This window comes from Drosophila tropicalis, unplaced genomic scaffold (genome assembly GCF_018151085.1).
Source record: "Drosophila tropicalis isolate 14030-0801.00 unplaced genomic scaffold, ASM1815108v1 contig_694, whole genome shotgun sequence".
In the NCBI taxonomy this organism is placed as follows: domain Eukaryota; kingdom Metazoa; phylum Arthropoda; class Insecta; order Diptera; family Drosophilidae; genus Drosophila; species Drosophila tropicalis.
Window position 1 is genome coordinate 1,580,931 of NW_027173176.1, and position 11,643 is coordinate 1,592,573.

Below are 11,643 nucleotides of genomic sequence, written 5' to 3' on the forward strand. Positions count from 1 at the left end.
GTAATTTCAACCCTTTCTCGACTTTTGCAATTGATAACCACTCTAGTTAGCCTGTCGAAGTTGTGCCCTTGGGACGACTATTGTGGAAACTTTTCGTTTTTTGCGCAACTTGGTCACACCTAAAACACCACCAATGTCTGTGTCCCATAATGGTTCCTGTGCTCAATTATCAGGCATTATTATAACACTTTCTTTCACCCATCAACGGGTGATTATGTGTATGTGTGCGTGTGCCATTTTAACCACTAAAAATCAGATGAGCAATTAAAATGGAGAACAACACGCCCTCATCAAATGTCAAGTGCATAATTATCCACTACCAAAGTTATAAAAAGGTACCTCCTAGGTACACCATCAACAATAACAACAGCAACAACAACAACAAAGAGTCAAAAATGCTATGACCGACGACCCTTTGGACCTTTCAACCGTTTGCTGCCATTAACACATGGACATTGCCAGGAACAGGCAGAATATACATACATATGTATATATAGCACTGTTAGGGTAAGAGTGAGAGAGCAAGGAGAAAGGTAGAGAAATGGACAGACAAATGAGCAGCAATGACAAACGACAAAGACAAAAGGTTAATTACAACAACAGCAACAACAACAACAACAACAACTAGCAAATGAACGAACCCCAAACCCAAACCTAAAACCCAACCGCAATCATGAAATGATCAAATTAATAAAGAGCCAGCAAACAATCGAGAAACGAAACGAAATAAAACGGACAACGTCAGCCGACGACAATAACAGCCCCTTCATGGGCGTAGACCTGGAATAGTTTAGAAAAGAGGGTTTAGTCCGAATATAGGCAAATTATGTTCTTAAGTTCTAATATAACTGAAATAAATGCCAAAAATACCCCTTTGCCACGGCCATGATCGGCACTGGTAATACCAAAGGGGGTGATTAGCTGAGAGCTGACAATGAACAAGGGTATGGGAGAGGGGGAAAATGTGGGAAAATCGCATAGGAAAAACTACAACAACTCTATATGAGTGTGTGGAAATGGGAATGGAAATGGAAACAAACAAACATAAATGTAATTTATTTGCGTGTAATAAACCACAAAACAAAACTCGTGTCTCTTTCTCTCTCTCTCTTCGTTTTCGTCCCCGTTCATACTTTGTTTGAAAAAAAAAAAAAGAAAACCGAGTGGCCTGCACCCCATCTACCAACACCATCATCATCAGAACCATCGCCATCGCCAACACCACCACCACCACCACCTTCACCCCCCTCTGTGGACACTCTCGATTCAATTTCGTACAGCTGCCACTCAGCTCAGGAAAATGCGGCTGACTGACTTGGTTTGTTGGTTGGTTGAATGGATGAAATGAAAGAAGCAACGAAAATAATAACGAAAAACATTTGATTGTGAAAATTAAAAAGATGATTTCTCACACGCGCACTGTAACATGGGCCCAGCAGAGACGCCGTCATCGTCATCATCATCATCATCATCCTTACCGTTCTTGAGATTGCCTGGGTGGTTTTGGGCGGGGGGTTGTAGGTGGTAAGGTGAAGGGAAATTAGAATGAGTTAGCAAAGGATCACAGTGCAACAAAGTTTGTTGAAACTTATTTCAAAAACAATTCAACAAGAGAGAGACATGATATTTTGGAATTGTCTGAGAAGATCACGGCTCAAATGATTTCTATTACTGTTGCATTTAGTTGTAATTCTCAACCAGTTTAGTCGTTGAAGTCGTTATATTCTAGAACGGTAAGTATTATGGTGTCAGAATTGATGGAACTTTACATTAAATTTTCATTGAACTCAAACCACGGTAAAATTCAAACGTTTCTGAGTTGTTTATATAGAAGCGAAGCAGCAGCTTCAGAGCATCAACATCAGCCGCCAGGACGATGATGTTGCCTGTGTATGTTGACAGATAAACAAAAACAACTTTCGGGATGAATAGGTAACACACATAAACACACAAACACACATATAGCCAGGGAGAATGAGAGTGAAGCCCCATGGCAACATAGCAGAACTTCCATGGCAATCGCCCACCCTTCAAGGGCAGCAAAGATTGCGCGTGATTGCGTGTTAGTCCTGCTGCAGTCCTTGCCTTGCTTTGGCTTTGCCTCTGCTCTGCTCTGCTCTGTTTCTGCTGTTACCTCTCCTCGTGTCGAGAGCGTGTCGAGCAAATTCTTGTTTACCGTTGTTGCAATTGTTTTCGCCGTCATTATTATCGCTGCTGTTGCCCGTTGCTGCTGCTCTACACTTCACTCATCTCATCCACTCATCATCCTTCTGCCTCACCCTCTCTCGATCTCTCTCTCATCCTTTGCATTCTCTGTACAGTGCTGAGACGGCTTTTTGAGCGCCCAAGTGCTGTGGCAAATTCGTTTTGAACGCCTCTCCAGGACCCTGGGCCCATTGTTCGCCATCCACGTTGATTATACTTACTCGTATGCGACGACAACGACGACTATATATACATACATATATGTATGTTCATTTGTATGTATGTAGTGTACGTAGTACGTACTTTCGGACCCAGCATTGCTTTCAAGCACTTAAGAAAGTCCTCGAAGCCAAAGGGGGAAACTTGCAAATTCTGACTATGTATATACATATATTATTTTTTTCTTTCCTCCTGGGTGTCTGCAGCTGCAGTAACCTATGGGATTTTTACATTACAAAACAAAATAAAAAAAAAAACTGCTAAAATCTGCAGTAAAAAATCAGCATTAGAGCGACCAGAAGGTTCGTCAAATCAGCGTAAGTTGTACGCGTCGGGGTCACCACATGCTAAAGTAGCAAAATCTAGAACTTAGTTGAATTTAGTCGATGGAAAATAATGTTTCGCTTGATATTTATTCGTTCCAAAAGGTCTGGTCTTTTTTTTATATAAATATTCGTAGATTTTTTTCTTCATTTGGTTTTGATTTCGATTATTTATTTAACACTTTTGGGACAACATGAAACTCACATTTAACTAAGGCAGCCCTAAAAAACAATATTTATTTACTTGTTGTTGTTGTGGTGTTGTTATCCAAGTCAATGAAAGCAAAACGTCTTCGTCCGTCACCTAATTAGCAGAGAGCATAATTTTTGGACTTTCGTGTCCCAAATTGGATCAGGCTAATGCGTGGCGACCTCCATCTCCATATCTCTTCCACCAGTCAACTGTCAAGTGCAGTTAGACAAATACACACACACACACACACACACCCAAATAAAAGGCCCAAGAGCCCATGAGAGAGAGAAAGAGATAAAAGAACCTCCGACCCAAAAAAAAAATAACCTAAACAGCAAACACCAATTCCAAGCCCGAGAAACCCGGTACCCGAGACCCGGGGCCACTTTGACGCTGAAAGTAAACGCACGCAATGCCATTAGGCGACGATGGCGGTGGCGGCGGCCTGCAACGGGCCAGGCACATAACCTCTATTTCCCTCTAACTTCAAACAACTTTGAGCATTTTCGACAAACATGTCACACACATTCACATTCATATGCTCAACGCTTTGGGTTTTTGCGATTACTTGAGAGCCGCCGCCGCCGCCTTTTTGCCACACCATTCCGCACACACACACACACTTGCACTCACACAAAATTGACAGTGGGCCGAAATTCGAGAAGTCTGTCGCTTCTATTTGGCAATTTGAAACTACTTGGTTAATTTAATTTGAATTTGGCAATTCAATTGCCAAAAGAGAGAAAATAGATCAAAATTTTAAGAAACACATGCAGAAACATTTGTGATCCCTTTTCTATCTGTGTGTGGGTATGTGTCCCTATGCTATGTATATATGTACATACATACATACATGTTATATGGAAAATTTTTAAAATTTTTGCCTCACTGCTGCAGCTAGGCGGCACTTGACACCCGCCGCATCGACATCATCGGCAGCCAGCAACAGCACCGGCAGTGCTGCTAGCACTACCATCGATGGACAGGCTGACATATAGTGATGGTTCCTGGCCAGTTGCCACTATACACTCTCGTTTCTACTCCTACCCACTACTCTTACCCCTCTGCCGATTGTGCCGACTGACTGCCACTTTGGTCGAGTCTGTCCATCGTCGCCACCGCATAGATCCCAAAATCGTATCACACACACCGTTGCCTCCTATGCCGAGGCCTCTTGTCTTTGCCTTTCGTTCGGGCCCTTCAATCAGCTGTCAAATGAAAATGTCAAAATATCAAAAGTGAAAAAGGCAAAGTAAACTTAGGCCCGGTCTCGAGATCCCCATTATTGTATTTCAAGCGATGCCAGGCCTTTTAATAGGAGGCCGCGCTTTCTGTTGTTGTTGTTGTTTCTGCTGCTGTTGTTGTTTGTACTTATGTCTTTGGTTGTCGTTTGGTCCGTTGATTCGTTAGTTTCGTCATGCCATCAGTCAGTCAGTCAGCCACTCAGTCAGTCCGTCACTCCGTCAGCCTGCCATTCGTTCATTCCGTCAGTCAATTTGCCTAAAAAATATATTTTGTGAAGAGTATTCACAACCAAAATCAAAGTTGAATAATAAAATGAATCAAAATACATAAACGAAACGAATAAATAGCGAATTTAAAAACTTTTTGGCAAAGATTTCGAAATATCTTACAACATAACTCAAACCCAGAGACCATATTATACTCTTTTCTTGGATTGGATTCTCTTGGGATTCGTTTTCCAAATACTCTGATTTATTTTGATTTCGAAAATTTCCTCAACTAAAAATGAAGTTTTTTTGCTTATCCTACAAGCCTTTGTGTACAAATTTTGGATCAATTGGGGATACGGTATATCAATATATTTATTTTAATACTAAACTTGTTTCGGTAAATCTAGGCTAGAGGCGAAACTTTTTGCCATCATAAATCTTTACGTAAACGAAACAAAACCGTAATGAAACTATTTTAGCTTTATGACACCATTGAAACAAATGTTGTTACGGTATGAAATAACTCTAGCCGATTTAGAAAAACAATGAAGCAAGTAAGTCGACTCGTCGACTTGGGTATACCATACACCTGGTGAAACAAATATTTCAAATTTCGAAGACCAAATGTATGTCTATTAAATTGTTTTTACATGTCTTATACTATGTGCTATCTCGCTCACTCTACAAACACACGAGCACTCTAGCGCCGCTACTAGCCAACGTCCAATTCTGGCCTTGTGGACCGCGTAGTAAAATACGTTCATACGCATATTTTACATGTTTCTAGTCCGATTTCAATAAAATTTGGTAGTTTGGTAGAAATAGATAAGATAAAATAGTCTGCCGAATTTGAATGCGATAGTCAAAAAACTACAGGAGGAAATCGGTTTTTTCTAAATTATGGAGGCGGAAGTGGGCGTGGCAAAATGTGAAAATATATAAATTCTCCGCGCATACTATGCCAGTATACATACTAAATTTGGTGACTTTAGCTTTGTTAGTTTTTGATAAAATCAGTTTTGTTTAATTTGCGGGGGCGGAAGTGGGCGTGGCAAAATGTTTAAATAGCCAATATCTGCGCGTCTATTAAGCTAGTCTACATACTTAATTTGATGTCGGTAGCTATCATAGTTTTTAAGGAAATCACTTTTATGTAAATTCCGGGGGCGGAAGGGGGCGTGGCAAAAAGTTTAAACAATTAGTTTCTGCGCGCTAACTAAACGAGCATATAAACCAAATTTGATGTCTCTAGCTATTATACTTTTTAAGAAAAACAGTTTTGTGTGATTCCTGGGGGCGTAAGGGGGCGTGGCAAAAAGTTTGAACAGTTAATTTCCGCGCACTAACTAATCGGGTATACAAACTAAATTTGATGTCTCTAGCTGTCATACTTTTTAAGAAAAACAGTTTTATGTGATTCCTGGGGGCGTAAGGGGGCGTGGCCGAAATTCCAAGTAACTCTGAACATGTGCATACTACACGAGTATACATACCAAATTTGGTGGCTCTAGCTCTTATAGTCTCCGAGATCTGCGTGTTCATACAGACGGACGGACGGACGGACGGACGGACGGACGGACGGACGGACGGACGGACGGACAGACGGACATGGCTAGATCGACTCGGCTGTTGATCCTGATCAAGAATATATATACTTTATAGGGTCGGAGAAGCTTCCTTCTGCCTGTTACATACATTTTGGCGACTTTAATATACCATTTCACCCTATGGGTGTATGGTATAAAAAGATGGAAAGGAAAGAAAGAGAGAGAAAGAGAAAAGTCTTCAAAGCAATGTTTATATCGGTAACCGAAATAGAAAATGGCAAGTTTAAAGCATGCTTTATGACACCACGGAATTGAATAATAAATCTATTTCGGTTGTATGTATATACCCTTCACCACCTCATCCCCCCTTTGCCTCGTCACTTCTCTAACTATAGCAAACAGCCAACATATAGAAGATATTATATGTATGTATACATACATATCTCTCGACTGTAAAGTGCTTCTGTCGCTTCGCTTGATGGGATTTTCGAGTTGAGCTGTTTCCTCAATACTTTTTGTACACCTTTTTTTTTGCTGTTGCTGTTGCTGTTGTTGTTTTTATATATATATATTTCTTGACTTTGCTTTTCGATTAGGCAGGCGTCACAAATCAATAGGCCATAAAAAAAGAGAGACAAACTTTAGCTTGAGTTTATCTTTTTGTTCGGTGTTGTTTTTTTTTGTTTTCTTTCTGTTTTTTGGTCGCTTGGATGGAAAGCCATTTATGGGGCTGCTGTCGTCTCCATTGTACTAGCCTCATATATACTAAAGATATATCTATGTATGTATAAAAATATATATATATATTTTTTATTATTATTATTATCATTTCATTTTTTTTTCCTTCTTTTCTTTTTTTTTGTGTGGGTGTCGCTCGTGCTATTAACGGGGTTTTTAAGACCTTTAACGGTTACTTTGTCGCGCTGCTCTTTCCATTTTCAGCAGATGATAAATAGTTTGGCTTACCTCGAAATGGAAAAAAATACATACATACATACATATATGTACATATATAAACATTTATAAGATATCTTAAACATCAAATCAAAGTTTGGATGAAAAAAAAAAAAAAAATGGGTTAATTTTTGTTGTTTTTTATTGTTTTCATAATTCTCTGAATTTCTGACAAATGGCTTGAGAATATTTAATTTTTGAAATATTGAAAATTGTTTTTCTGGCATGGGAGGGATGCCCACGAAGGATGTTGAACAAAGCGTGGAAAATGTGGGACAGAAAACAAAAAAAAAAAAACTCCGCGCAAAATTGTAGCAACTCATGGCGCAATCGTCAATTATGACCAACAAGGAACAACAAAACGGAAAAAATATTGTGTTCGATAATCAAACCGAAAATGTGCACAGCTTGACTCAAACACACGCACCCAAAGAAAAAAAAAAAAAGGAAGAAAGAAAGAAGCCAAACCAACAAAGGAAAAAAAAAAAAGGGGGCGCAGAAAAAAGAACGAAAGCCCAGAGAAAGAGTGAAGCGACGCGCCGGGGGGATGGGCAGGCCGAAAGGACTTTTAAACAGCAGGATATGCGTACATTTTGTGTGTGTTTTTTTTTTTTTTTTGTGTATTTCTTCCTGTTTTCTCTTTTGGCAATTTGCCACCCGCCATACGCGTCACCCGGACGGGGCCCATAATTAAATTACATACGTACAAATATATTTCAGTATCGTATATATGTATACCCTTCTATACCCTGTATAGCCAAAAAGAAAGAATCAAAAAAAAAAAATGGTTTTGACAGGACAATTGCAAAGTCCTTACATCAGAGAATATAATGCATAGGGTATCATTAGGTCGGCATATGTTATGGGTTTTTTCAGCCCTGGCGCTTGGCTGACTTGCTTTTTCCCTTATATGTATTTGTTTCGGGCGGAACTCTTTTTTTTTCAAGGCTAACCTTCACCGCCTCAATTCACCCTCTTCCTCTCATATACACATCATCATCATGTTGTTTTTCCATCGACATCCGGACAAAAATGACAATGGAAATGTGAAAATAAATATTCCCATTGAAAATGTTTCATCATCCCAAAAATTGTTATTTTTGCTATTTAAGTAATTATGTTTACAAAATAGTCAAAATGATTACTCTTGAGGAGGACTTGCAATAAATTTTCTATAATTTACTTTAATTCATTTAAAAACCAACAAGAAATTTCAAGTGTAAATTAGAAAAAAGAAAAGTTATAAGAAATTTGTTAGTGCAAAGGTATTAAAACTTTCTTTTTAGAATATTGATTTACAATATTCAGCTGTGCATTTGCAAAGTTTCAATTATTTGGTCGGTAATTGTGCATTATGTATGAGATAATGATTACATTCTCTGGTTTCTGGTTTGAAATTTAAAGGACTTTCATTGAAACGAATTCGTCGGTCGAAACTGATGGCTGAGCCTTTTTGCCTGGCAACTAGATTGAATTGTGACCTTGAATTTCATATCGGCAAGCAAAAAATGAGTGTGAGTCCTCCACAGCAGGGCAGGATTCGGATTACCAATGCGCTGCGCGTGACTTCCAGTTAAGTCCTAATTATGTCAGTTACTCATACGAGATTGCTGCCACGGGCCCAAGCTGAACTGAATGAGTGAGTAAGTGAGAGAAGGATGCGTGCCTGGCACGTTCGCTTAGTCTTATAGCTCAGGCAGGGGGCGAGCGAGCGAACGAGCATTGCGATGACGCAATTTTCAGATCAACAAAGGTGGTCCAACATCCAGAAGGACCAGCTTCTAGTCTATAGCCCATAACCACACACATGAGGGTTGTTGCTGCCGCTGCTACGTCGTTGTCGTCGTCACCCATTCATTCGTTCATTTCTTTAAACAGATTTCAGCTATTATAATGATGCGATTTCTGCAGCAACAACCGAAAAAAAAAAAAAAAAATTATCAACCCTCTTTTTGCCAACAGGGTAAAACCAAAAACGCAGCCGCCATTCCGTGAGTGAGTCAGTCAGTCAGGCAGTCAATCAGTGAGTCAGTGGGAAAGCTGAGCAACAGCTACAGCTATAGAGCTGCCAAGCCAGCCCACTCACCCAGTTACGAGTGTCCTTTGTGCCATGCGCTTAGCAACAAGCAATAAATTTCGCCTCTCTTTCTGCTGCTGCCTATATAGTATATACATACATAGGTAAAATAATTCCGCCCGGCACTCACATCACGGGCACCGCATCTGGCCACGGTGGTGGATAGATGAATAGATGCATCGCACCCTCAGATTTTTGTTTTCAACCCCCAAAAAAAAGTAACACGTATAAAAGCAATATCGACTCAGTGAACAACTCTATGGAAAATTCCATGCATCCCAAAATGTATTTATTGTACACGGATCTGCATCATTCGAGATTCTTCCGTTGTATAATAATAATCCACTCGATTTCTATAAGTACAATTTCAATTTTAAGGGAATTGCCATGAAAAGATTCTTTAAAAAAGGATCCAAGTTCAAAACTTTCAACAATCTTTTATGGGTTTCAATTGAAAATACATGAGATTAAATGCCAACGATCTGTATCAATAATGGTCAAAGGTTTTCAACTAAGAACTTTTGGGTTGGGCTCAAGATACAGAAATTAAAGAAATTATGAAGAGATACATGGTTTTCTTTCCCCTAACTATATATAGACATGAATCTTTGTAACAATTTTTATTGGCATTTCATTTTAAGATGTTTTTCTTGACTAGAAAGGGTAAAAGTTGTTTTAAAATTTCCTTTCCTCTTTTGTTTTGCACTAAATATTGAAAGAAATTTGTTTTATTGTGACTGTTTGAGCATAATTGGGAAAACACGCATCATCGTCCAACGACTTAAACTCTTTTTGCTTCAACCTTTTTCCTATCTTTATAAACCTTAATTGTAATTAAATGAGAATTTGGCTAAATTTATTCACAACTAAACTAATCAAAGATTTTTTATATTATTTATTGCTAAAATTTACTTGCAAACATATAATTATTAATATAAATGTTGTTCATGCTTGATGACTTGCAGCATTATAATAAAAATCCGCCGGTTTTGTTTACCACACATTCAAAAGTTCATAGAGCATCATTGCTGATAATCGCTGTCGCTGCTGCACACACTAATGCTCAGAGATCAGTGTCTAAGTTGATTTCCATCTGAACAGATCGGCAAATACTTGCAATGCTTTCGCCAGTTAATTCAAGTTCAGGCTATGAGCCGTGTGTAAAATTTGCACCATGTCAATTGTCGTCATCGAGTGAGGGAAGAACTAAAGATATTGGTTTGGGATCATTGATTGAAAGTCTTACGGCACGTCAAGAGTTCTTCTATGGCATTGAGATATCAGCTTTGACAGCAAATCAACCCACCTGCTTGGATTTTAATGAATTTTTGCCAACGTTGCCAGCATTTGTCAGCTTAGTTTGGCTGGGCATTAGCTACTGGAATATACCCATGGATGAGAATTATTCGCTGCAATTGGCCAAGCATATGGAACCACATATACCAGTCTTGACCCATTTGTCGGCCTATCGTATGACTGAGGAGCGTTTAAATGAATTTTTAGCTAAAAACTTTCGTAATGTTCTGATTGTACGTGGCGATGAGATACACGAGGGTCAAAAATTTACCTACGGTCGAGAGATGATTGAATATTCAAGACAGCAACGTAAAGGTAAAAGAAATAGAAGAGTTCCTTGTTGTAGTTCTTTTGATTTATTACATGATGTCCTCTTTCTTAGCAGATAACCTATCGATTGGTGTGCCCGGTTATCCTGAAGGTTATCATAAAAACCCCATAAACGATCCCATACTCAATATTCAATATTTGAAGGAAAAGGTAAAACACAATCTGAAATACATATAAAACCATTCAGCCATATATCTTAGCTCTTCTTTTCAGATCTCTGCTGGTGGTGAATTCATCATAACCCAGACATGCTATAGTTCTCAGAAGATTATTCAGTTTATCAACGATTGCCGTGAAGCGAATGTTACAGTGCCCATTATAATTGGTATTATGGTGCCCGATTCTGTGAGGAATTATCATATTGTGAAGAATATCACAGGCGCTCAATTGCCCAATGAAGTGAATGATTTACGAGTTAATGCCGATGATATATTAAAATTCTTTGTAGATCTAACTGTACGTAATATACGTGATATATTCACTGCTAATTTGGGTATACAAGGTATACAATTTTTCACCATGAATCGTTTTAGACCAGTGCAAATGGTTCTCGATGAATTGCGCACATTAAAGATACTTCAATAAAATAAAAATAAAAAATGGATAATCATAATAAGAAAAAAAAGAAAAAAAGAAATAATGCAAGCTCTCTCGACAAGTTTGCCATTTATATGTCATTGTCATCAATGTCACTCAAAATTTGCGAAAATGCGTAGATATTTTTGATGAAATAATAGAATTGTTGAGTCATGGGCGGCCACCTTTTCTTTGCTTCCTTCTTTCCTAACCTAAACCCTAACCCTGATTCTAACCAAGGGTTGCTTTTGCACTCGAACACAAAGAAACACACTCACACACACACACTAAAAGGTCTTTTAACAAAAACAACATTTGACATTTGTAACTTGCGGTTGATCAGCCATGAAGAAAAGGATAAACGCTGCTTGATGCCACACACACACACACACACAACTCAGAAGACGACATACTCAGAAAGAAGGTGACGGTGACATAAAATCATGAAGGGGTTGCTAGACCCGGTGAT

At 38.8% G+C, this 11,643-nt stretch overlaps 1 protein-coding gene across 1 annotated transcript; it reads left to right on the top strand.

Moving 5' to 3' along the window:
- The first annotated feature begins 1,685 nt into the window (after positions 1-1,685).
- On the top strand, positions 1,686-11,643 carry LOC137579215 (5,10-methylenetetrahydrofolate reductase). The gene is made up of 4 exons (XM_068292920.1): positions 1,686-1,733; positions 9,938-10,583; positions 10,651-10,748; positions 10,812-11,643. The coding sequence occupies exons 2-4, from the start codon at positions 10,091-10,093 to the stop codon at positions 11,181-11,183; spliced, it is 963 nt and encodes a 320-aa protein (XP_068149021.1). The 5' UTR covers positions 1,686-1,733; positions 9,938-10,090; the 3' UTR covers positions 11,184-11,643.

Coding starts and splice junctions, on each gene's coding strand:
- LOC137579215 (XM_068292920.1), top strand. CDS start 10,091: ATGCTTTCGCCAGTTAATTCAAGTTCAGGCTATGAGCCGTGTGTAAAA. Junction 10,584..10,650: donor TTCAAGACAGCAACGTAAAG/GTAAAAGAAATA, acceptor CCTCTTTCTTAG/CAGATAACCTATCGATTGGT. Junction 10,749..10,811: donor TTCAATATTTGAAGGAAAAG/GTAAAACACAAT, acceptor TCTTCTTTTCAG/ATCTCTGCTGGTGGTGAATT.